The sequence below is a fragment of the Balaenoptera physalus genome, assembly GCF_965194825.1.
Source record: "Balaenoptera physalus genome assembly, chromosome: 1".
NCBI lineage: Eukaryota > Metazoa > Chordata > Mammalia > Artiodactyla > Balaenopteridae > Balaenoptera > Balaenoptera physalus.
In genome coordinates this window covers 151,081,336-151,108,957 of record NC_138882.1, presented here as the reverse complement: position 1 = coordinate 151,108,957, position 27,622 = coordinate 151,081,336, and the positions used below count along the sequence as shown (strand labels likewise).

The following is a 27,622-nucleotide window of genomic DNA, read 5'->3' as shown; positions in this document are numbered from 1 at the left end:
TATTTATTGATCGAGTCAACGACTATCTTACTGGCACATACATCCCATGACTCCCTGATACTGGGATGCCCAGCAAACAGGATAAGAACAGACAAGGACCCCCAACACTGCCCTCCCCCCTCCCCCCACAGCTTCCACACTCTCAGGCAGGGTGATTCACTCCTCTTCTCTGTCAATATACCTCTACAGACTTCTGATATAGAAATTAACACATACCATTCATTTATTACAGTAATATCCATTTATCTGTTTTTCTTTACTTAACCACTGAGCTACTTGAAGGCATATTGATAGTTCATGTATAACATTTATTGAGTTAAACTTAAACCAAGGTTACTTGACAAATGGAGTTGGGACTGAATCCAGGTCTGACTCCATAATGGAGGAGAGAAGAAGGGAAAATGGGCATGGAGGGTAGAGGGGAGGAAAGGAAAGCTACATGGACATACACACAGGTAAATACATTTCTCTACAGACACACAGATATGTGTACATACATATATAGCAATAGTTAATTTTACTGGACTCTTTTTGTACAAGGCACTATTCTAACCTCTTTACATACATCACTTCTTTATTCTTACAATAGCCCTATAATATAGGTATTCTTATTCCCACTTCACTGATAAGGAGTCTGAGGCCAAGAGAGATGAAATGATTTGCCCAGCAAGGTAGAAGCTAGTGAATGGTGGAGCTGGAGCCTGAAGCCGATGGCCTGGTTCCCGAGCCCATGCTCTTATACAGCCTTTCAACGGGAGAGCAGACCAGAAGGGACGGAGGGAGGGAAGGAGAGAATGGAGAAAGTGGCAGAGGCCAATCTCCTGCAGAGCCAAACACCTCCAACTTGGGGTGGCTGACATCTGCAAATCCCTCAAAGCTGTTTGTTATTTTTTCCCCAGCTATCCAATACTGCCACAAGAAAGGACGTTTTAAAATAAGAATGTCATCCACAAGCCCATCACTAGGACACGTTCACTTCTTCATTTTCCCTTCTAGGCCCTGACCATTTGCAAACTTCTCTTTAACAAAGTTGCTAACAGCACTGGCCTAAGCCTGGATTATGAGTTTTCCATGTTGCTCTAAGTGCTTCATAATTAATGGCTACAGACCCAGCTAGTTGAGTCATCATGCCTTAAATAACAATGCCCCTACTGTTTCCAACATTTGGGTAATACAAATAATGCTACAGTGGAGACTTTCATGCACATTGCTTTTTACTTATTTTGTACATTTTTCTTTGGATAAATTCCGATTGCTATGGGGTCTTGCCTTACAGTTTTCCAAAAGAGTATATGGATTCACAATATTGAATATACTTAATGCCACTGAACTGTACACTTAAAAATGGTTAAAATGCTACATTGTAGGTTATATATATTTTACCACAATAGAAAATAAAAAAACTATGTGGATTTATATAGATGGATGATTAATTTTGAGCCCTTAAATACAGAAAAAAGGGCTGCAGGACCTACAGACAGGGGTCTAAGAGCTCAGTGGGTAAAAAGAACTCACGGTTACCAACTAACAGCATTCCAAATGAGTCAAGCTATTCACCAACCTTTTCGGAATTCGGGCACATAATGGTATGTCTTCCTTCCCAGATGGATTAAGAAGTTGGAAAGATTCCCACTAATTGCTATGGCAAAGACCAACGTGGCACATATCCAAAAGGGGCCTGCAAAGCAAACCAGAAAATTCAGACAAGAAAATGAAGAACCAGCTTTTAGGCTCTCACAAAATAATTTCTTATCTCCCTCACCCTATTCATGTGAGGTGAATGAATTTTAGATGGAATCTAAAGGGAACGGAAAATGAATTTTAGATGGAATCAGTACTCGTTTAGTGGGGATTTTCTTTTTTAAAAGGTCAAACATACAACTCAGTAATTAGCTGCCTTAAAGACAAGGGGGATTGAAATGCACAGACCAAAACACCTTCCATGATTAGATGAATAAAGACACTGATTTGCTTATAGTTTCTTTTATTGGAGGATCATCCAAAAAAATTCATGGACATTTTGTTAAACCTTCACCATCAGGATACAGGAAGCAAAGGTTACTTCCTTTACTTAAGTACCAAATGTTAATGCCAGAGAAAAATATTTTAAATCAGATAGGTCCTTTGTTGTCTAAATGGAAGAATAGGGCAAGCAAAACACTTTAGGAAAGGGTTCATTTAATCTAACAAATCACCGTGTATGTGTATGTGTGTCTTTATTTTTTTCTTTCTTTTTTTAATCAAAAAGTAATACATGCACATAGTTCAGTGTTCAAAAGGCACAAAAAGGGAATATAGAGAAAAGTAAAATTCCTTTCCTCTCTGTTCCCTAGCTATGCATTTTGCCTCTACAGAGCTCACCACTGTAACCAGTTCCTGGTGAATCCTGCCAGAGATTCCTATACACATATAAGCAAATGCATATATGTGTGTGTGTGTGTGTGTGTGTACGTGCTTTATACAAACGCTAACAAGCATATGTATTTCCACCTTATTATGTTCTGGAGATTCTACTATAGCTATTCATAAACATCAGCTAATTCTTTTTTAGTGATTATAAAAAATTCCACTACGTGGATGAGTGCACCATGCTTTGTAAATCCGTTTCATCATTTCGCTTGATTTCATGAACACCATCCTTGTTTCTCCCCATCTAGAAAAAGGACTATTAGAACAAATACAATTTTTAAATTTAGAGATTTTAATACATTTTATGAATTTCATTTTTCAATTTCACTAATATTCTGCAATATCTTTTGGGATAACTGCAGGCACCTTGACATATAAAATTAAGAAAATTGTGTTGGGGGAGATGACTAGCAGAAATGGATGAGCACTTTTCGAAGTCAAGTTGCTTCCTTAAGGTGGGAAAGGGAGCACAAGCACTTGACTGGGAGGCTCCAAAGAGCCACCAACATCAGCTTCCCAAGGAGCACCATTTACTCACTAGCCTGCAGGCGCTCTGATATAGCCAAGGATTAGATCCTGTTCACTGTATTATTCTGAGTGACTAACACATAAAATATTTAACAACAACAACAAAAAAAACCCTACAACCAACAACAATAATTTAAAAATCCCCAAAAGCTTTATTGAACAAATGAACAAAACTGACAATGTGTTGTTGATGGGCTGAGACCATCAAAGCATGAGACCACAAGTGGTCAAAATATTATACTACCCGTAACTAGAAAGCAGAGACTATCGGATCCTGTCAGCCATTATTTACTAAATACCTACTATCCTCTGGGCCCTGGGCTGGTGCTGGGGACACAATGATGTGTGACAGACACAGTTGCTGCCTCTGGTGCACTCAGGCACACAGGAAGCCTGGCCTCTAGAGAAACACAACCACCTGCTTGGCCTCTAGAGAAACACAACCACCAGGCCTGCCACAGTGCTTCACTCCGTCTTCTCTCTTCCTCATTCCTGCCAAATTCCTACTCTAATTATGGGGTGGGGTGGGAGGGAGCGTTAATTTAGTTTGTGCATTTTATGCTATAAAATATTTCTAACATACAGAAAAGCCCAAAACTGATAAAACAAAAACTGGTATACCCATCATGCCTTTTTTTCAAATCTTTCTAATGCTGTCATACTACTTATATCCTTCTACAACATGTTTTGGTTTTTTTTTAAATTTATTTATTTTTGGCTGCGTTGGGTCTTCATTGCTGCACGTGGGCTTTCTCTAGTTGCGGCGAGCGGGGGCTACTCTTCATTGCGGTGCGCGGGCTTCACTGTGGTGGCTACTCTTGTGGAGCACAGCCTCTAGGCGCACAGGCTTCAGTAGTTGTGGCACACGGACTCAGTAGTTGTGGCATGCAGGCTCAGTAGTTGTGGTGCACGGGCTTAGTTGCCCTGCGGCATGTGGGATCTTCCCAGACCAGGGCTTGAACCCATGTCCCCTGCATTGGCAGGCGGATTCTTAACCACTGTGCTACCAGGGAAGCCCGCTTTTTTTTTTTTTTTTAATTGACTATCGTTCTGAGATGTATCCATGTTGATGCTTATAGATCACATTCATTTCTAACACCTACAGAATTCCATATATGAACACACCATAATTTACCGATCCATTCTCCTGCTGATGAATATTTTGGTCATTTCTAAATATTTGCTATTACAAGCAATGCTGAGGCAATGAATAATAATCTTCTTCTACATGCCTTCTTATATATATGTGAGTTTCTCTAAGACTATTTATCTAGGAATAGAACTAAGTTGTAGGGTATGAGCATCTTCAAACTGCTCCAATTTGTGGCACCAGTTACCTACCCACCCACATTATACAAAAGTTCCCCTTGCTCCACATCCTTGGCAACAGTTGGTATCAATGTTTATGAAAAGCTGACTTAGAGTAGGTCATTCCTCTGTTCAGACCCTTCGATGGCATCTCACTCAAGCAAAAGCCAAAGTCTTCACTTGCTTACAAGACCCTACATGATGTGCCCCTCCACACTGTCCCTCTGACCTCAGCCACTAGACACCCTTATTCAGTTTGGTCCAGTCACACTAGACTCTTCACTGTTCTTTGAGCACATGAGGCAAGTTCCTGCCCTAGGGCCTTTGCACGTGCTGAGCTCTCTGTTTCAAATGCTCTTCCCTGAGATACCTATACGTATTGCTCCCAATTCCTTCTGGTATTTACTCAAATAAATTTAAATTTTTTTAAAATTTCAAATCCACCCACCTATGCAAACATTTACTGTCTTTCTTCTCTGCTTTTAAATTTTCACCTTAGCATTTCTCACTAGCACACTATGTATTGATATTTTACCTATTTTCTTTGTCTATTGTTAAACTTAGATTATAAACTCCCTCAGGGCAGGGATTTTTGTCTGTGTTATTTACTACTGTACCTCCAATGCCTAGAAGAGTAAGTGTTCCGTGTTTGTTGAATTAACCGAATGAATGAATGAAGACAAGCCAATTTGTATGCTTGCTAAAATAATGGACATAAATAATATCCTGTTTAAATTTTTATTTCAGGTAGGGATAAATATCTTTTCATATATTTATTAGCCATTTGGGTTTCCTTTTCTGTGAATTGCTCATTTTCCCCCAGAACTTATACTTGGTTTTATTCTCATAATCGGTAGGCATCCTACATGTACACTTGCTTTGCATCCTTTGTGGGTTATGTGCATTGAAATATTATCTCTGGTCTGTGGTTTATTTATTTATTTATTTATTTTTTACCTTGCTTATGGTTTATTTTGTGGTGTAGAAATTTTTATTATTTTTTTGGCTGTGTTAGGTCTTCGTTGCCGTGCACGGGCTTTCTCTAGTTGCGGTGAGCGGGGGCTACTCTTCGCTGTGGTGCGCGGGCTTCTCATTGTCGTGGCTTCTCTTGTTGCGGAGCACGAGCCCTAGGCGCGCAGGCTTCAGTAGTTGTGGCAGGTAGGCTCAGTAGTTGTGGCTTGCGGGCTCTAGAGCTCAGGCTCAGTAGCTGTGGCGCACGGGCTTAGCTGCTCCGCGGCATGTGGGATCTTCCCGGGCCAGGGCTCGAACCCGTGTCCCTTGCATTGGCAGGCAGATTCTTAACCACTGCACTACCAGGGAAGCCCAGAAATTTTAAATTTTAGTTTAAATGCAGTCGAATTCATCAGTCTTTCCCTCAGATTCTGCAGACTGGCTCTTCTGTCATCTTGTTCCTGACCACTTTCCTCCAACCCACCCCACGAGGCCCAGCCCTCTCTGCTAGAAAACACTTTACCGATAGTGTACCTTCTTTTTTTAACCAGGTCTATGGGCTCGTGAGGTTAACAGTGTTGTGGGAAGAAGGATGCTTTGGGCTCATATCCTGGCCTTGTCACGAGAGACAGCCAAACACAGTGATGAAGAATATGGATCATGAGCTACGGTGCTGATTTGAATCCTCCGCCACTTACTAGCTGCGTGATCTTAGGCCAGTTGCTAGACTTCTACGCGACACAGTGTCCTCATCTATACAATGGGGATAATAATAGTACCTACCTCATAAAGTTGGGGTCATTATGAGGATTACATGAGTTAATACAGGTTCTTCCCTAATAACAGTGTCTGGCATATAGCAAGCATTCTATGTGTGTTTGCTATTATTATCGTTGTTGTTGTTGTTGTTGTTGCTAACTCTGTGACTATGGGCAGGCTGTCCTCCCCAAACCTCAATTTTTCTCTTTTGTAAGATAAGGCTACCTTGGAGCGTGGGAAATAAAACAGTGTAACACAGTAAAACAGTGCTGAACTCCATGCTTGGCACCTGTTAGGTGCTCAACAAACGCTGGGTCCCTCTCTTCTTTCTCCTTGGGGGTGGAGATCCTGACTTTATCTTTGAATCCTCAGTCTCTAGCACAAAATAAGGCGCTCAAAAACTGTTTGAGTACCTACTCTGCGCCAAGCCCTCTGCCAGGTGCTGATGACGTGGATTCCTCAGACACAGAGTCTGCTTCTCAAGAAGTTCTCAGGCTAGAAGTAAGGATGAATGAGAGAGCTAGAAAGAAATGCCACCTTGGCAACCTTTAGCTGAGAGGCCTGGGCCAAGGCAATGGTTTTCACACTATGCTCACCGGAGCTCCAGGAATTCCATGGACATCTGGATGGAACTTCTGTGTCTGTCCCTGAGGGAGGAAGCTGAGTGGAAGGGAGACTTTCCTCAACCTCCATCAGAGCTGCTCCACTTTGACTGGTTTTAAATATTGGACATCCGTGCCATTTGATGAAAAGGTTCTGTAGCTTAAAAACCCCAGTCTAATAGAATAAATGGGGGCTTTTACATAAAACTAAACTAGGAGCTAGTTCTACTTTTTTTTGGGGGGGGCCATGCTGTGCGACTTGTGGGATCTTAGTTCCAGGAACTGAACCTGTGGCCCCTGCAGTGGAAGCTCGGAGTCCTAACCACTGGAGCACCAGGGAATTCCCTACTTTTACTTTTTAACTGATGTATAGTTGATTTACAATATTACATAAGTTTCAAGTGTACAACACAGTGAGTCACAATTTTTAAAGGTTACATTCCATTTATCGTTATTATAAAATATTCGCTATATTCCCTGTGCTGCATAGTATATCCTTATAGCTTATTTATTTTACACTTAACTAGTTTGTACCTCTTAATCCCCGACCCCTCATCTTGCCCCTCCTCCCTTCCCTCTACCCACTGGTGACTACTAGTTTGTTCTCTATAACTGTGAGTCTGTATCTTTTTTGTTAGATTCACTAGTTTGTTTTAGTGTTTAGATTCCACATATAAGTGATATCATACAGCATTTGTCTTTCTCTGTCTGACATATTTCACTAAGCATTAACACCCTCCAAGTTCATCCATGATGTTGCAAATCCCAGTTTTAGTTTTCTCACATGGAAAACAGGGATAAGAGCACTTAATACGTAGCCTTGTTGAAAAGGATTAAAGAGTGTATGTAGTGATTGGCACACAATAGATTCTCCTGAATTCCTTTTCCTTTTATAATCAACAAGTATAATCACTCTAAAACTTAATGTTTAGGATTGAGCATATATATTACTGAACCCCACTGAGCACCAGCTTCCTCTTTTGAAAAATGGGGATAATAATACCTACCCAAAGGTTGATGCAAGAATTAAGTGTGCCCGCGTGCACCAAGTCTTTCGTACAGCACCTGCACACAGAAGCACTCAGAGCCGCTGGCTCTCTTCTCCCCTCAAACACAGGCCACCGTTGTTGGAACCCTTTCCTTCAGGATCACTGGATGGACCTCTGACCCCTTCTCGGATAGCACGGAGGTTGGAATGACATTACCCCTTGGCCCATCCTCTTACAGACTTTCAAGGGGAAGCCAGCCTGTGCAGAGCTGGAACTCAGCACATCATGAATAAGCGTGAGAGAAGCTCCTCCACACTCACCCCTACCACGAAATCCTCTAAAATTAAAATCAACAATCTCCTCTTACACAAGTGACTTAATTTGTCTTGAATTTGTAATGTCATTTGAAGACTTTCAAAGGACATACTATTACTTGTCATCAGGGTATTAATAGAACATACAATTGCATTTTCTCCAAATTCTTTGCAACAGTTGCTACCAAAGCTCAGAAGAGTCAAATAAAACACTGCATGCCCCACCAACAGTGCACTTCTCCGACTTTCCAGGCAACCCGCACACTCACCTGAGCTTAGCTGGGACACGGAAAAGAATCAAAACAGCACTACACATACCATAGAGATCTGGGTTGCTGCGGATATACAACCTCACAAAGTTTTTTCCTGGTATTGGCAAAAGAGACCCCTTTATTCTGTCAAAGACCTGCAAAACAGCACAGCAGTAAGTCTACTGAAGATTTTTTTCTTAAAGTTCAATAAGTTTGCACTGCAAAATTGAAACTCAGTGATTAGAGCTTTTATTATTTATTTAGTATTTTTTTATTATTTCATTTAGTATTTTCAAATGCTAATTGATCTTTTACTTTTGAAGACCATATCCAGTATACAAAACCTTTCACATTACCCGACTGTTTAACCATAGAAGAAACAAGTCTGCATTATACGACAAAAGAAAGGTAAAACTGGTTTACAAACCTGGTAAGTGTCTACATCAAAGAATGTTTGATAGTATTCAAATGTCCAGAAGGGGGAGCTTTTCTTCTGTCCAGCAAGTAACTGTCAGAGGTTAAAATAAAAAACATAATGAACACAGAAGCAATTTCCTTATTCTAGCTACCCAGAGAAAGAGAAAGAGAGAGGGTCTAATGGAAAATCAAGATGTAGGAAAGACCAAACTCTTCTGCATTCATCAATCAATTTTACCATAGCCATGCCCAATTCTCAGCCTGACATAAAAGCATCAGTTCTGAAGACACACCAAAAGGTTTCAAATCCTGGTCCCTCCACTAGGGGATGGCTTCATCAAATCACTAGACTCATCTCAGTCTTCCTTATCTAAAAAGTACAGGTGGGCTTCCCTGGTGGCGCAGTGGTTGAGAATCTGCCTGCCAATGCAGGGGACACGGGTTCGAGCCCTGGTCTGGGAAGATCCCACATGCCGCGGAGCAACTAGGCCCGTGAGCCACAATTACTGAGCCTGAGCGTCTGGAGCCTGTGCTCCACAGCAAGAGAGGCCGCGACAGTGAGAGGCCCGCGCACCGTGATGAAGAGTGGCCCCTGCTCACCGCAACTAGAGAAAGCGCTCGCACAGAAACGAAGACCCAACACAGCCAATAAATAAATAAATAAAAGTCATTTGTGAGACAAATATTTAAAAAGTACATGTAACAAGATCTACCTTATAGGATAATAGGAAGGATTAGCTTAATTACTATGCAAAACAACATATATATGTATATACACACACACAAACATGTACCTACAGAAGGCAGTCAGTGTAAATATCTTTTCCCCTTCCTCCACTTCAACATCCTCACTACTATCACCACCTGAATTCTCAAAAATCTGATACACTGACTCACTCTAAAGAATTAAAAACTTAAAATATACTGCTCTAACAAAAAACCAAAATTCTTATTTAGAAGAGGCGCACTAGGAGGGCCATGCCTGCACCAAGAGCACAGCTCTCTACAGAAGAATGCACGCCCCATGCCAGGAACTGTGACTGCCATCCCCAGATATCTGAAGAGGATTCACACAGCAAAAAGTACAGATGCACTCTAAGGACCTTTGCAAGACGAGGGAAGGTACTACAGGCAGATATTTTTTGTTCACTATAAAGGAAAAATTTTCCACCATTAAAGTTTTCCAAAAGTGGTAGGGGCTGCTTTACATGGTCATGAGCAGCCTGCTCCTAGAGGTATTCAAGTGCTGTCTTTCTGACATACCACGGACAGCATTAATATCTTGAGAGGGAAGCTGAAATACAGTAAGTCCCCTATATATGAACAAGTTCCATGCCGAGAGTACGTTTGGAAATCCAATTTGTTCCTAAGTCCAACAAAGTTAGCCTAGGTACCCAACTAACACAATCAGCTATATAGTACTGCACTGTAATAGGTTTATAATACTTTTCACACAAATAACTCATGAAAAACAAACACAAAAAATAAAGAAAACATTTTTAATCTTACAGTACAATACCTTGAAAAGTACAGTAGTACAGTATAACAGCTGGCATACAGGGGCTGGCATTGAGTGAACAGGCAAGAAGAGTTACTGACTGGAGGAGGGAGAGGAGGTGGGAGATGGTAGAGCTGAAGGACTGTCAGCAGTAGGACACGGAGGTCACGGTGCAATTTCACTCACGCCTGCCACTGATGGCACAGGTTCTGGTTCCTTACTGGATTCAATTCTATTTACCCTCCTAAAAAAACGATCCAGTGATGTCTGGGTAGTACTGTACCAGCTATATCACCACTGCTTTTACGCTTGCTTTTGGACATCCTGGGCTTGAAATAAAGATACTGTACTCTATACAGTACTGTACAGTAAAGTTCACAAAAGCACAAACACTTGTAGAGGATGCACACATGTGACAATGTACGCCAGACACATGAACTAACTTACACGATTGGACATGCGAACACACGTTCAAATCTTTGAAAGTTTGCAACTTGAAGGTTCGTATGTAGGGGACTTAACTGTAGAGGAAACTGTAGATTCTTTCCAACTCTAATATTGCAAGATACTGAACACCAGAGACCCATGTTCCATAAGCTAGGTCAAGAAATTCTGTCACTATCATAGAATATTGGTAACCTCTTCCTGATTCCCTGACGAAATTAAGATAATGGATAAAATGTTTTCAGTTTTAAGATTTTTTTCCCCCATACATTTCTTCTTAAACTTTTGATGGCTGCTGTTGTTCAGTGTGATGGTAAATTTTATGTGTCAACTTGGCTGGGCCATGATGCCCAGATATTTGATCAAACATTGTTCTGGATGTTTCTGTAAGGGTGTTTTTGGATGAGCTTTACATTTAAATTGGTGGACTTTTTGAATAAAGCAGATTGCCCTCCATAATGTGGGTGGACCACAGCCAATCAGGTGAAGGCCTGAATAGAACCAAAGGCTGACCCCCTGAGCAAGAGGGACTCCTCCGGCAGATGCCCTAAGACTTCATCTGCAATATCAGCTCTTCCTAGTTCTCCAGCACGATGCCTTTGGATTCAAATTCTCTTTCCTGAGTCTCCAGCCTGCCAGCATCCTCGATCAGATTTTGGACTCACCAAGCAACCACAATCATGTGAACCAATTTAAAAAAAAGTAAATCTCTTTCTCTACATATACATATCCTATCGATCTATTTCTCTGGAGAACCGTAACTAATTAATACATTCAGTTATACTAAAGATCATTCCTGTATCCTGAGGGTGTCAACAACTTTGATAAACACTTAACATACACTACTCTAATACAGAGGGACTCAGAGTGCCTTGGTTTATAGTTCCGTCTGCACCTGCCAGTTGTGTGTCCTGGGGCAAGTCACTTAAATTCTGTGCCTCAGGTTTCTCATTTACAAAATGAAGCTAAGAATAGTTCCTTGCATATAGGGTTGTTTTAAGGATTAAATGAGATGATCCAAGTGAGGAACTTTAAATAGTACCTGGCAGCTATTAAACACTGAATAAATATTAGCTGTTGTGATGATAATGATGACAGTAGTCAGTATACTATTTTCTTATATTTCCGATGAGGAAATCCAGGTTTAGGGAAATTAAAGTACCTTACCCAAGACCACAGAGCTATTACTACTGGCCAGACCTGGATTCAAACTCAGGGTCCTAAGTCTGAGCTCTTGCCACAATATCTAGTATACAGTGCTATTTAATTTGACATACACTTTGGTACTTATTTTGATATTTCATGGAGTTCCACGAAGAGCACTTGCCACTCCACCGTTTCATGAGCCTGTGAACACACTGCTATAAACTGAGTACTCCTCTGGTGAATCACGATCATGTTCCATTTATAAAATATTACTAGAAATACTGTTTTTCTGGAATGCACCAACAGTGTACATGGCAGTAAATTTTTGTGATCAAAAACAGCTCTGATATTCAAAATTCAACCAGATGCAGAAACCTAGAACTCTCCATAGAATCCTCCCTCTCTTCCTCACCCCTTTTCTACCAAGTCCTAGTGAGCCCATCTGCTAAACATCTGTATCCAGTTCTAGTTCAGGCCACTTCACCAGTCTCCTACCTGGTTTTCTGGCCTCTAGTCCGTCTCCCACCAATTCATACTCCACAGGGCCACTGTATCTTAAATATCTTTAAACGTATCTGGTCATATTGTTTAAAATCTTTCAATGGCTCCCAACAGTTTTCAGAATACAATTCATACTCAGAGGGTTGAGTCCTTGCCTATCTGTGAGCCTCATCTCCTGTCTTCACCTATATTTTGCTCCCAACGTACATGAAGATGGAAGATGTGCTTTCTGTACCATGTTCTTTCATGCCTCTGTGACTTCACCGAAACTGTTCCCTTTGCCCAGATCACCCTTCCACACCTTCTTCCCGGGTTCACCTATTCTTTCAACAAGATTCAGTTTAAGTGTCACTGCCTCCAGGAAGCCTTCCGTAACCCCCTTCTCTCTGCTCCCGCAACCCCAGCGTGCTTCCCATGGGTAACAATGGTCTGTTTGCTTGTCTGTTTCTCCCCCAAGGCAGATTTACCTTGATTTACATGATTTACCTTCGTGTTGCCACTGCTTGGCATTCTACCTGGCACACAGGAGACAGTGAATAAATGCATGCACGAGGTTTTCAGAAGTTAAAAGAGTAAGCTGGGACGAAGTGAGATAGTGGCATAGACTTATATACACTACCAAATGTAAAATAGATAGCTAGTGGGAAGCAGCCGCATAGCACAAGGAGATCAGCTCAGTGCTCTGTGACCACCTAGAGGGATGGGATAGGGCGGGTGGGAGGGAGACGCAAGAGGGAGGAGATATGGGGATATATGTATATGTATAGCTGATTCACTTTGTTATAAAGGAGAAACTAACACACCATTGTAAAGCAATTATACTCCAATAAAGATGTTAAAAAATAAAAGTTAAAAGAAAAAAACAATTTAAAAGACAAGTTCAAACCTCAGTTTTGTCAGAGTCATCATTTCCTAGTAACTCATCATCCTCTTCTCTCCTTGAGCCTCCTGGGGGTCCTGGCTGGTGTTTTGGGGTTTCACCAGGATCCTCGATGCTTATTGTGGTGGCATCTGGGTTTGCTGCTAGAGACGTGGCTGTATCACCAAATTCTGAAATCAGTTATAGTACAAGGGTATCAATGACCTTACCCACACTGGAAACGCATACTTTTAAATTTAAAGACAAGCTGTTACAACCTCAGCTTTGCTATAGACCCTATCTGAGACAAGTGGCAAAAGGCTCTGAAAAAAATCTCATCTAGAAATCAAGCTGACAAAGAAAAATGATTATGAAAACAACAGAATTTGAAGTCAGACCTGAATTTTAGTCCTGGCTCAGTTACTTACTACGTATTCAAGCCTGAGTAAGTAACTTAACCTCTATAAGCTTCAGTGTTCTCATCTATACGATGGGGAGAATAATATTTATTTTCAGGAATTTTGGGAAAGTTAGGAATATTACTTAAGTAAAGCCCTTAGCAGAGTGCCTGGCCTGTAGCAAGTAACCAATCTAACCCTCTCTTCTTTGATTCAAGTTCAAAAATACTTAATGGAAGTTATTTTTTCCAGTAAGTCCTATGTAATCACTACAGAAAACATGAGGACAAAAATGAAAGTAGAAACAACAGAATAAAAATCGCTCTTAGTCCCATCCACATAAAAAGCAAACACTATTAACTTTTGGTATATTTCCTTTTCTCTATAGAGTAGATTCATGCCAGTGATGATCATTCACTCAACAAATATTTACTGCGTGCCTACAGTGTACCAAGTACTGATTTAGGATGTGACAGTACTATGTAAACAATGTTGTACCCTGTATTTAGCCGCTCTTAGATAAAATTTAAGGCAGCTGTGGAATTTGGCAGGACTCAGGAAGGATGCCAGCAGGGCACCACTGTAACACTACAATCATGGCAGTAGGATGGGGCTCTTGGATAACTGAGCCCAATCTTACTGCCTTTCAGCTACGCAAATAGTTTTATGGAGAGAATTAAAGTGACTGAAATTAATAAGGTGGCTGATCTGTAACAATTACTCAAGCTTCAGTCTCCCATGTTTTGGCAGCATGAGGCTCTGGAATGAGAGGGTCCTCTGTTTAAGATAAGACTCTAGCACTCCATGACCTTGGGCAAATCACTCCATATCTCTGAGTCTCTGTTTCTTCAACTATAAAAAGTAGATAATATTTATCTCACAGAGAGATTTTGAGGATGATATGAGATAATAATAAATACTGTTATAGCTATCATTTACTGACTGGACAGGGCACTGACATTTAAAAAGATGGTTATAAGTTTGCCTGAGGGAATCAGTCCAAGGAAGATATATTTAAGTTTCATATTTTAAAAACAGTAGTTTACCAGGGGAAAGGACATGCCAGAAGGAGAAACAGAGAGCGTCACTTTAGAGGTACCAAGTCCAAACAGGTTCAAGAGATGATAACTCATCTAGCTGATGGGATTAGGAAAGGCTACTTGGAGAAGCTGCCGTATGAGAAGGATGGCCAGAAGCAGGGGGGATGGCATCTCAGGCAAAGGGTATGGGATGAGCAAGACCCAGAAGACAGAAAATGTGTTCCGTGTGTGAAGAACAGCAGATGGAACGTTTGATTTGAATGTAGGATGTGTGTACCTCGCACATGATGACTATTCACATATTCTGCTCTGTATTAGTTATTCTTGTCCATCTCAGTGCCTTGAGGGCAAGATTGGTATGTTTCTTATTTCTGCCACCAACATTATCTGCTTCTACATCCTATGCTGTTTTGCCTCTGTTCCTTTCCTGACACAATGTCTCCCACCTGCAGGGCCCTGAGCTTCACTTTTTCATTTAACACTACCATTTTTCCTCTGAGAAGCTTTAAATGACCCCCGCAGCATTCTGTGTTCTTTTCTAAAGAGCAAAGTCTTTAACATGGTGTATAAAGTCCTGTGTGACTTGGCTCCTGCTTCCTCTCAAACCTCACCTTGTGACAGGCCTCCCCCACCATCTGTGCTCTGGTACATTGGCCTTCTTTTAATTCCTTGGGAAAGAAAATGAAACAGACTTCCTCCCTTATCAAGTACTCTGCACGTGCTGTTCTTTACACGTGAACTTTCTTGCACTGTACTCCCAGATAGGATGACCAAGGAAGGCCTCTGGAATGAAATGAGATTTGAGCAGAGCAAGGGAACAAGCCACGTGGCTATCTGGACTAAGAATGTCCCAAACAGAAGGATGGCTCAAAAGCCCTAAGCTGTTAGTGTACCTGGCATCTAGGAGGGACAGTGATGAGGCCCATGTGGGTAGGCAGAGAGAAAGGGCTAGAGTAGCAGGAGATGAAATCAGAGGCAGCAGAGGCCTGGATCATGTAGGGCCTCCTAAGCACAGAAAAGGCTCTGCCTTCCACTCCTAGTGAGATGGGAGCCACTGGAAGGTTTAGAAGGAATGACATGATCTGACTTGGTTTTAAAGGACTACTCTGGCTGCAAAATACAGACTGTAGGGGGTAAGAGAGGATGCAGGAAGACCTGAAGGAAGGTAAGGTCTATAATCCAGACATGAGGTGATGGTGACCTTGAGCACGGTGGGAGAGTGGTAGAGGTGGCGAGAAGTGGTCAGATGCTGGTTGTATTTTGCAGATGGAGCTGACAGTATTGGCCGATGAAGTGGATTTCTCTTTAAACATTGTATCTCTTCCTTAGATAGTAGTAAGATAGCGTAGGTTGTGATGCCTGGGGTCAAACTCTGCTTTACTACTTACTATAACCTTTAAGCAAATGACTTAATTTTTCTGTGCTTCAGTTTCCTCATTGGTAAAATAGGGAGAATAAAGTAACTATTTCATAAAGTTGACATAAGGAGTACATGAGTAAATATTTGTAAAGCACTTAGAATACTGCCTGCCATTTAGGAAATACTATACAAGTGTTTACAAGGCAAATGAGCATTCGTCAATCCCCAGGTTAGGTCAGGCTCTGGGTTATGAGTTATGAACTTTTCCTCCAGCACTTTCATAGTTTATAGATATATATTTAAATGATCATTTAACAAATAAATGTCTCCCTCACTAGACTGAGAGCTTCATAAGGGAAGAAACTGTTCACTCTTCTACCCTGGTAACTAGAACAATTGCCTGGTTCATGGTCACACTCATGAGAGATTTATTGACTCAGTGAAGGAATGACCTGATCACATTTCATTATAATTATCTTTTTACACTTTTATCTACTCTAGCAGTGTAAAAAACTTCTCCTTTATCTTTTGATCTCCTGTATCTAGTACAATTCTAAGCACAAAATACATGCTCAATAAATGCGTGTTGAACTAAAGCAAGAACTCTATAAACATTTTCTGTAATCACTGCACTAAATTTATGATATTACCAATCTGAAGGGCTGTTTGGCAAAAAAGAACAGCTGATGTGAACAAATAGAATAACCTGAGTGTGGCAAACATTCTTTTACCAAGATGTCTGAAATAATCTTCTTTAATATATGCACCAGCATAGCAACGGAAATTCTGCTGTGACTACAGAAATACTGATCATAAAAGGGGGGCACCCAACGGATGTACCTTCAAACCGCAAGTCATCTACAGCTGCCATTCAGCCAAGGGTCTTCTCCCAATTATTAGGAAGATAATTTACAGAGGTCTAAAAAGGAAAAATAAATAAATTTCATACTATAACATTAAAAAAAAATCTACAAACGAATCTTATTTCAGCGTTAGAAATGGTATTGCTTTCCCTTGCGTCCTTTTTTAGTGGGATCCGATAGGTTTATATAAAGATAACCATTTAGCATCAGATACTATTAAAACTGTTATAAAAAAACTAATGGTGGGGGGCTCCATTGGTTCCATGCAATCTCACTGTGTGGGTGTTTAAGGGCCAGGTGCAGCCTGGAATTGGAAGGATGAGGAAGGGGAGGCTGGGATTTGAGAGGTGGCTATGAGGGCAGTGGAGAGCAAAGGCAGTCAGCCTAGCCAGTGGTTAAGGGCACAGGCTCTGGAGTAGAACAGACCTGGGTTTGATTCCCGATTCTGCTGCTTCTGGCCGTAAGACTGTGGGCTCCTGGGGGCCTCAATTTCCTCATCTGTAAAATGGGTTCATAATTGTACCTACTCACACGATGTTGGGTACCATTAACTGAGGCAAGTAAGTGTAAGGCGCTTAGTGCACAGCGAAGCAATTAGTAGGCGCTGGAGTGATGGGGACCCTACACCCTGGGGCACCGTGAGTCCAGGACGGTCTGGGAAAGAGCTGCCCAAGAAGCACGTACAGTGTTTTAGGAGGAGAAGCTGGGCCGCAGCGGCCCGGGTGGGCAGGAGATCCCGAGCTCCCTCAGTCCCAGGCCAGCCCCACAGACCCCGCGGCCTCACCTCGGGGGGCTCGGCGTCCAGCTGGTGCCGGGAAGCCTCGGGCCTCAGATTCTCCGCGCAGGTTCTGGTCTCGCCGAGTTGCCGGAAACCGGAGATCCAGGGGGCAGACCTTCTCCACCTCCTCCGGGCAGAGCCCCGCCTCCTTAAAAAGACAGCAGCTCCCGGAGACGCCTCTTCCCGAGACCTCAGCGGGCGACTGCATCCAAAGCTCGCTCCCACCGCGGCCCCTCGAAGGGCGAGGCTTCGGCTCTTAAAGAGGCAGGTGGCGCCAGGCGGACCAGTGGGGATGTGGAGAGGGTCCGCCTCGGCTCGCCTCGCTCCGGGGGTGGGGGGGGGGGCCGCAGAGAATTCTCTGGAGAGTGGGGTTTATTTTATGTTTGGTTATACCTCTTTTCTTGTTGAAATATAAAGTAGCGTGACGGAAGACGATTGTGAAAAGGAAAAAATGTCATCAATCCCCCCATTCTTTTTTGGCCATAAAAATTTAATTAACCAGTGAGGGAGAACGAGTCAATTAGTTTTTGAGTGTTGAATCAGTGATCTGGGGAAGGATGATGTCTGTTCCTAGGGACACCCCCGTAAGTGTGGTGATTTGTTCCTTCACTCCTGCGACGGTCTACCTTATGCCCTTGGGGCAGTGAGGGGTGGCTGGGGATTGGCCTCACTCTCCGCTCTGTCCCCGCCTCGGCATCTGACCACCACCTTGACTAGAGCAGGGGCCCAGTAAACGACGGTGAAGTTGCACTGAGTGAGCCGGTGAGAAACATTTTGCCCCGCCGCCAGTCTTTGCTTGGTTATCACCTACACATCCCTCCAGATGTCGGTACCCTTTCCTCCTCTTAGGGAAAGCCTGCCTTCGCCTCCCAGGACTTCTTTTGCGCCCATAGTCCCCTGTGCTTGCTTAAACCGTGGCAGTTGTTATTGTTTGCCCATCTTTGCCGGCGTGGGAGTGCTTTGGGGGGAAGGATCAGGAATGACTCTGGTCTCCAGGTCCTCAAAGCAGCCCAGAACCAGGGACACGATAGCTGCTCACTGAAGGTTAATTGTAGAGCGATCAAGTTCTGGCTGTCTGAGCAGCATAAGCCAAATTCACTGCCTACACAAGGTGGAACCTTTGACTTTGGCCTCACCACACTGGGTCCTTATGGTCAATCAGAATGGCTTATTACATCTGACTAATAAAATAGTTAAACACATACGGAGCGTATTTATTGAACTGACATTGTGATCAGGCTTTATACATGCAGATCTCTAATTCTCAGAACAATCCAGCAAGCTTGAAGTGATTATCCTCATTTTATAAAGAGAAAGCTGAGGTTAGCGTATGTATGTGCAGGGTACTTTGGTTGAATGTGTACCAGGAATGAATTGCAAGGCACAAATTCGGTGTGCAAATGTATCAAACACTTCTTATGCCCCATGGCAGATCCTCTTGGCTTCATTAGCTGCTTATTTCACCACCACTGATCTTATTCCAGCTGCAGCAGCTATAACCTAAGTGAGCTTCACCTCAAGTCCATAACTCAGGCTTCTCGCTTTCTGCATCAGGGCTTGTGTCTTGATACCTTGGGATTAAGGGACTGCTGGAACCGTTCAGCACTGGGACAGGTGCAAGCCAGAAGTGCAGAAGTGGGGAGCGGTCAATGCCTCATGGGACAAATCTTTGACCAATGGAGTCAGTAACTGATGAATACATGCTTCTCTCTTTTTCCCCTCAGACTCTCCTCAGATATTTCATACAGCTTTCAAACTGTCTTGCAGGATCAAACAACCAAATGCCTTTGGAAGTGGCCAATTTGACTAGATAATTCTTTGTAGAGCACCCTCAACAGAGAATTGCACCCTTGCACTGGCTCGCCTTCCTCCCCTCCCCCATTGCATTGCAATGCACCCTTGCAGTGGCTCTCCTTTCTCCTCTGTTTTACAACTCCTGTCCTTCACTCCTGATCCTTGGACTCACACTTGCCAGTAAAGTACTCACATGAGATGAGGAACTCACACTAAGGCATGTTGATACGAAGAGTGGCCCCAGAAAGCAGCTCTCAGGATGGAATTTTGGAACCGGGCTGCTCACCAGTCAGATGGCAACAACAGCCCCATTGCTAGTGATAAGTGTGTGTGTGTGTCAGGGGGCGGGGGGGGCGGTGATAACACCTAGACTATATATTTCTTCTCTTGGAAACAGAAGTAAAAGTTTTATTGATATATTAATTATAATGATATGTAAGTTTTGGCTCAAAATGAGACAAGAATCAAAGATAACTATACCGGTTTAACTAAAACAGCAATTCTCAACTGGGGACTATTTTGCTCCCAGGGATATTTGGCAATATCTGAAGACATTTTTTTTTTTAAAGAATTTTATTGGGATTTCCCTGGTGGCGCAGTGGTTAGGAATCCGCCTGCCAATGCAGGGGACACAGGTTCGATCCCTGGTCAGGGAAGATCCCACATGCTGTGGAGCAACTAAGCCCGTGCGCCACAACTACTGAGCCGGCACTCCAGAGCTCACACGCCGCAACTGCTGAAGCCCGCACCCTCTAGTGCCCACGCTCTGCAGGAAGAGAAGCCACTGCAATGAGAAGCCCACGCACTGCAGCAAAGAGTAGCCCCCGCTCGCCACAACTAGAGAAAGCCCGTGCGCAGCAGCAAAGACCCAATGCAGCAAAAAAAAAAAATTAAAAAATAAAAACCATCATTCACTTAAAAAAAATAATTTTATTGGAGTATAGTTGATTTACAATGTTGTGTTAGTTTCAGGTGTACAGCAAAGTGATTCAGCTACATATATATATATATATATATATATATATTTATTCATCTTTTTCAGATTCTTTTCCCATATAGCTTATTACAGAATATTGAGTAAAGTTCCCTGTGCTATACAGTAGGTCCTTGTTGGTTATCTGTTTTACATATAGTAGTGTGTGTATGTTAATCCCAAGCTCCTAATTTATCCCTCCCCCGCACGTTTCCCCTTTGGTAACCTAAGTTTGTTTTCAAAATCTGTGAGTCTGTTTCTGTTTTGTAAAGAAGTTCGTTTATACCATTTTTTTTAGAGTCCACAGATGAGTGATATCATGATATTTGTCTTTCGCTGCCTGACTTATGAAGGCATTTTTGATTGTCATGACTTGTGAGGTGCTACTGGCCAGGGTGCTTCTAAACATCTTACAATGCACAGGATAGCCCTTCTCAACAAAGAATTATCTAGTTCAAAATGTCAGTGGTGTCAAGGTTGAAAAACTCTGAGCTCAAAACGTTCATATTTCCTTAACTCATCTGTCCAACTATGGTAAGGAAGGTGAGCCCAGCTGATGATACTAATTAGACCTCTAACTGCTCTGCGAGGGGAATGAACCAGTGAGAGAGAACCCACCCCACCCTCACCTAGATAGAATGGGGGAAGAATGCAGGACGAAGAGAAGCAGAGGAGCAAGCCTTGCTTTGATGGGCAGGGATGGGGGTGAAGGGGACTTTTCATACTGAAAAGTATGAGCCTTGTTAGATGCTGCATGTGATCCTGACAGAGTCCCCTGGCTTTCCGCAGGGGAAAGCTGGTGACCACACAGCTGAGCCATGCTCCAGAAAGTGTCTCCAACACCTGCTGAGTGACACCCATCCCAGGGAGAAGGCTGCTGGCCTTTGCATCATCGTCTCAGGTGATGCAGTGTTAGAGAACTGCTACTGATTATTTTGGCAAATGCCCTGTTTTTATAGTGTGAGCTCTGAGTCAGGTCAAATAAAACCAAGACCTGAGAATAGAGCTTTCCAAAGGAGATGTCAGACAAGTCACATAATGACAATTCTCTGTGAATGGTACTTTTTGAAGAGCTCCAAACCTGTTCTTCCCCTTCCAGTGGTTACTAAATTGCTAATTTTCGCAACAACCATGGTTGTGAAGCTGTTGTTTTTCAAGGCTGCCTTGGAGCCGGGAGAGGGGAATGGGGCTAGAGCAAGTTAAAACACCACAAAGCTCACTGTTCTTACTGAGATTCAGCTGTTTTTATTGAATAGACACTTCTCTGATTATCACAAACCTTTCTTTGATTAATTTACAGAATACCGAAAGAAGTTGATTTTGACAATTTTTGCCAGTGTTCTCATGCTTTTATGAAGGAGTGGGTTTTCAGAGATTCTTACTCTTCCATTCCAGAAGTGCTGCTAATTCATTTACATTAAATGCATTTATTTTTATATGTAGATATTTCAGTCATCTTTTTCACATTAATTACTTCCATTACTTCTTTATATCTTCTTTACCTTTTTTTTTTTTTGTATCTTTATTGGAGTATAATTGCTTTACATTGTTGTGTTAGTTTCTGCTGTACAACAAAGTGAATCAACTATATGTATACATATATCCCCATATCCCCTCCCTCTTGAGCCTCCTTTATCCCACCCCTCTAGGTTGTCAGAAAGCACCGAGCTGATCTCCTTGTGCTATGCAGCAGCTTCCCACTAGCCATACATTTTACATTTGGTAGTGTATATATGTCAGTGCTACTCTCTCACTTCGTCCCAGCTTCCCCTCCCCGCCCATGTCCTCAAGTCCGTTCTCTACGTCTGCGTCTTTATTCCTGTGCCGCCACTAGGTTCATCAGTACTGCTTTTTTAGATTCCATATATATGTTAGCATATGGTATTTGTTTTTCTTTCTGACTTACTTCACTCTGTATGACAGACTGTAGGTCCATCCACCTCACTACAAATAACTCAATTTCGTTTCTTTTATGGCTGAGTAATATTCCATTGTATATATGTGCCACATCTTCTTTATCCATTCATCTGTCAATGGACATTTAGGTTGCTTCCATGTCCTGGCTATTGTAAATAGTGCTGCAATGAACATTGTGGTACATGTATCTTTTTTTTTTTTTATTTTTTTAGTTTTTTGGCCGCGCTGTGCGGCATGCAGGATCTTACTTCCCCGACCAGGGATCGAACCTGCGCTTCCTGCAGTGGGAGCGCAGAGTCTTAACCCCTGGACCGCCAGGGAAGTCCCCTACATGTATCTTTTTGAATTATGGTTTTCTCAGGGTATATGCCCAGTAGTGGAATTACTGGGTCATATGGTAGTTCTATTTTTAGTTTTTTAAGGAAACTCCATACTGTTCTCCATAGTGGCTGTATCAATTTACATTCCCACCAACAGTGCGGGAGGGTTCCCTTTTCTCCACACCCTCTCCAGCATTTATTGTTTGTAGATTTTTGGATGATGGCCATTCTGACTGGTGTGAGGTGATACCTCATTGTGGTTTTGATTTGCATTTCTCTAATGATTAGCGATGTTGAGCATCTTTCCATGTTCTTTCCCTTCTTTCACTAGCTATTTTTTTCTTGCTAGTTCAAAGTTATACATCCATTTTATTTTATTTTGGTTGTTGCTTTTAACCCATTTTATTTATTTTTTCCTGTCTGCTTTTTTAAGCTTATTGTTTTATATACATATATATATATATATTTACATTGTTGTGTTTATTTTTAATTTTTAAAATTTATTTTTGGCTGCGTTGGGTCTTCGTTGCTGTGCGCAGGCTTTCTCTAGTTGTGGCGAGTGGGGGCTACTCTTCATTGTGGTGTGCGGGCTTCTCATTGCTGTGGGCCCTCTTGTTGTGGAGCACGGGCTCTAGGCATGCAGGTTTCAGTAGTTGTGGCACGCGGGCTCAGTAGTTGTGGCTCACAGGCTCTAGAGCGCAGGCTTAGTAGTTGTGGCGCATGGGCTCAGCTGCCCGGCGGCATGTGGGATCTTCCCAGACCAGGACTCGAACCCGTGTCCCCTGCATTGGCAGACGGATTCTTAACCACTGTGCCACCAGGGAAGCCCTCCCCCAGTCTTTAATTCAACAATTGTGTATTTGTTTCCTAAAACTTCTATTTGACTCTTTTAAAAATCATTTTGGATAGCCTATTAATGCTTTTTTTGTTTTTAAATCCAGGAAGGCAAATGATTTAATAGCTTACTGGTGGAAGCTGATTTTTGCTATCAGGGTGCCCTGGCGCCTATGAGTGCTTTAAACATTTAATACATAGTTATAGCTATTTAAATAGTCTTACTGATAATTCCAATGTCTGAAATTCTTGAGGATCTAAATGTTGTTGTTTCTGCTGATTCTCACTCATGGTGGTTTGTTTCTTTGTGTGTTGATAATATTTGTGAGCTCATATTAGTTTCATCCTAATCTATGTGAATCCTCAATATCTAAATATTTTGTCTTTTCTAAAAAGTCCTATTTGGCTCTTTTATCAAAAGTACATGATCATTTTTGACACCAAGATACAGGCGATACCTCTTCAGAGACGAGTTGCTACTGCATCTTCCAGAAGCCAGGAGTCATTGCTGATAGGGGACCACTTTCATATCCTTTGAGGAGTTTCCATCTTAATACAGGAATCTCAGAGTCAGCTCCCCTATTCTACAGCTGATTCAGGGCTTAGTTTCACAACCACAGAGCTGATATTGGCGCTTCTCAGGGCTGCTCTAACTTTTCTATTTGCCCAGGACTGTTCTGCCCAGTTCCCTATTTTGGTTTTACCCAATGATATTATTTATGTTTATGTATATACATATGTGTGAATGCTTGGAGATATTCCCTTAACTCTTATGAAAGCAGTACATTAAATAGTTATTTCATGGAAAAGCTAACTGGTTAGTGAGCAAAAGTCTGACGTACTGCCAGAAATGAAATTCTCAACTAACCTTTCTGTTACTCAGAATTCCAAAAATGCACAAAAAAGTAAAGAACGATATAATGAAATCCCGTATACCATCATCTATATTTACTTATTGCAATTTTGCTATTGATACCCCTTTTCCTTCTTTCTTTTTATGGTTTTGTGAGGTCACTTTTAAAACTTAAACACATTTGTTTTGAAGAGAAACTTATATTGACTCCATAAAATGAAAAACCACGATCTCTTGCCAGTAATAGAATGCAACCATAATAATAAATAAAATGAAAATCAAAGTTATTTAAATTAATAAAATAAACAATAAGATATAAAAGTAACAATGAATTGATTTATACAAATACATACCTGAAAAGTTTTTCAATGAGAATAAAGGAATAACTTATGATCAATCAGTAATGAAGATATGTATATTAAACTCATTGTTTCTTCATTTAAAATAAGGATTAGTTTCTAGAATAATAACATGATTCTGTCTTTTGGTTTTGATGTTATAGCACCAAGAATCCCAACTCCCAACACATATCTGCAATTGGAAAGGAAGGGCAAAACATATTTAACCACTTTTTAGATTTCAGTTATACATATTTATAACTACTTTGTATTCTAAACAATTGTCAGCTTCCAAAGTGATGGTTGATGTACTGCTGAAAATAACAGAATTACTGGAGTTTTGAAATATTTTTGGGCAGCATATGTGTAACATATGTGTAACATGGTGTATCAGAGGTCCACCCCAAGGTCCAGTGATTTGTAGGAGGTCTCAGAGAACTTATCATATAGTCATACTCATAGCTGTGCTTTAACAGTGAAAGGATACAAGAGAAAATCAGCAAAGGGAAAAGGCACATGGGGTCAAAGTCCAGGGAAAACCTGGCATAAGCTTCCAAGAGTTCTCTCCCAGTGGAGTCACACAGGATACACTTAGCTCTTCCAGCAACAGCTGTGACAACATGGCTGAAATATCGTCTACCGGGGAATCTCATCAGAGAACAATGCCCAAGGTTTCTACTGGGGGCTGGTCACATAGTCATCCTCTGTCTAGCATGTACCTAAATTCCAAATTCCCAGAAGGAAAGCAGGTTTTCACAGTAGCTAAAATGTGAAAGGAACCCAAATGTCCACAACAGATGAAGGGATAAGCAAAATGTTTTACATACATACAATGGAATATTATTCATCCTTAAGAAAGAAGGAAATTTCACAGTATGCTGCCACATGGAAGAAACTTGAGGACTATGCTAAGTGAAATAAGACAGTCATAAACAGACAAGTACTGTATAATTCCACTTATATTAAGTAATTACAGTAGTCAAAAATCATAAAGACAGAAAATGTAATGGTGGTTGCTAGGAGCTAGCAGGAGGAGGGAATGGAGGATTATTGTTTAATGAGTATCATTTCAGTTTTACAAGATGAAAAGAGTTATGGTGATGGCTGCACAACAATGTGGATGTTCTTAATGCCACTGAACTATACACTTAAAAATGGTTATAATGGTAAATTTTACGTTATGTGTATTTTATCACAATAAAAAAACAAAAATAAAAAAGTAATAGGGCCAGTGATTGTAGATGTAGATGATACAGTTCTAATAACTTTACATAACAACTCTTTCCAAAAAAAAAGGTAAAGGAATAGAAAAAGATACACTATGCTAACACTAATCAAAAGAGAGCTGGAATGACTATATTACTTTCACACAGAGCAAACTTCAGAGCAAGGAAAATTATCAGGGATAAAGACATTTTATAATGATAAAGGGGTCAATTCTCCAAGAAGGCATAAGCTTTAATGTGTATGTGCCTAACAATAGAGCATCAAAATACATGAGGCAAAAACTGATAGAACTGAAAGGAGAAATAGACAAATCCACTCTTGTAGTTGGAGACTTTAATACCCCTCTGTCAGAAATGGATGGATCTAGCAGGCAGAAAATCAGAAAGGGCATAGGAGAATTCAACAGCACCATTGGTCAACTGGATGTAATTAACATCTATAGACCACTTCACCCAACAACAGTGGTATACACATTCTTCTCGAGCTTACATGGAACATTCACCAAGATAGACAACATTTGAAGCCATAAAACATACCTTAACAAAACAAACAAAAAACAGAAATCATACAATGTATGCTGTCAGACCACAGTGGAATCAAACTAGAAATCAATAACAGAAAAATACTTGGAAAACTCCAGAATACTTGTAGATTAAACAAAACACTTCTAAATAACACAGGGCCAAATAAGAAACCTCAAGAAAAATTAAGAAATATTTTGAACTAAATGAAAATGAAAATACAACTTAACAACATTTGTGAGATGCAGCAGAAGTAGTACCTACAAGGAAATTAATAGCATTGAAAGCATATATTAGGAAAGAAAGGCCCAGGTTCAATCCCTGGTTGGGGAACTGAGATCCCATGAACAGTGCAGTGTGGCCAAAAAAAAAAAGAGAGAGAAATCTAAAATCAGTAATCTAAGCTTCCACCTTAGCAATTTGGAAAAAGAAGAGAAAATTAAATTCAAAGTAGTCAGAAGAAAATAAATTAAAATTAGAGCAGAAATCAATGAAACTGAAAACAGGAAATCAATAGGGAAGATCCATGAACCAAAAGCTGGTTCTTTGAAAAGATTAATAAAATTGATAAACCAGGCTAAGTAAGAAAAAAAGAAAGAAGATGCAAGTTTCTAGTATCAGAAATGAAAGAAGGGACATCACTACCGATCCCATGGATATTAAAAGGATAATAAAGGGATACTAATAATTCTATACCCACACATGTGATAACATAGTAAAATGGACCAATTCTTTGAAAGACACAATCTGTGTAAACTTACACCAGAAGAAATAAACAATCTGAATAGGCCTATATCTTATTAAAGAATTTGAATAAATTAATAACCTTCCAAAACAGAAAAAGTACAGGCTCAGATAGGTTCACTGGTGAATTCTACCAAACAATTAAGGAAGAAATTATACCAATTTTCTACAATCTCATCCAGAAATTAGAAGGAGAGGGAATACTTCCTAACTCATTCTATGAAGCCAGCATTACCCTAATACCAAAACCAGACAAAGACATTACAAGAAAAGAAAATTAGAGGCCAATATCTTTCATGAATATAGATGCTAACATCCTCAACAAAATATTAGCAAATTGAATCCAACAATGATAAAAAAAATTATACATCATGACCAAGTGAGATTTATTCCAGATATATAAAGCTGGTTCAACATTAAAAAATCAATTAATGTAATCTATTACATAAAAAGCCTAAAGAATAAGAATCACATGATCATATCAATACATGCAGAAAAAGCATTTGACAAAATTCAACACCCCTTAATTATAAAAATTCTCAGCAAACTAGGAATAAAGGGGGAACTTCCTCAACTTGATAAAGAATGTCTACAATAAACCTACAGCTAACATCATACTTAATGATGTTACAACTAGAAGCTCTCCTGCTAAGATCAGGAATAAGGCAAGAATATACCCTGATGAT

The 27,622-nt window shown here is 41.0% G+C and overlaps 1 protein-coding gene and 1 long non-coding RNA gene across 9 annotated transcripts in view; one reads left to right on the top strand and one right to left on the bottom strand.

The window, feature by feature from the left end:
• Positions 1–17,558, bottom strand: part of YIPF1 (Yip1 domain family member 1) — a 34,192-nt gene extending 16,634 nt beyond the window's left edge. For 2 of the 8 annotated variants that reach the window (XR_014254915.1, XM_082430652.1), the window contains exons 1-6: positions 17,422–17,557; positions 16,615–16,693; positions 13,004–13,167; positions 8,539–8,619; positions 8,179–8,266; positions 1,562–1,678 (exon numbers count right to left, since the gene is read on the bottom strand). Coding sequence is in view for 7 of the 8 variants with exons in the window: in XM_082430652.1 (XP_082286778.1) it covers positions 1,562–1,678; positions 8,179–8,266; positions 8,539–8,619; positions 13,004–13,167; positions 16,615–16,645 (481 nt within the window). In the remaining variant the exon portion in view is untranslated. Of the gene's footprint in view, positions 1–1,561; positions 1,679–8,178; positions 8,267–8,538; positions 8,620–13,003; positions 13,168–16,614; positions 16,694–17,063; positions 17,136–17,321 lie in introns of all 8 variants that reach the window. The other 6 variants (XM_082430650.1, XM_082430654.1, XM_082430653.1 and 3 more) reach the window with 6 other exon arrangements.
• A 177-nt stretch (positions 17,559–17,735) lies between these two features.
• Positions 17,736–26,583, top strand: LOC309645797. Its single transcript, XR_014255067.1, has 2 exons — positions 17,736–18,177; positions 19,779–26,583. It is a non-coding gene; the product is annotated as an uncharacterized lncRNA (long non-coding RNA).
• Positions 26,584–27,622: the final 1,039 nt, after the last annotated feature.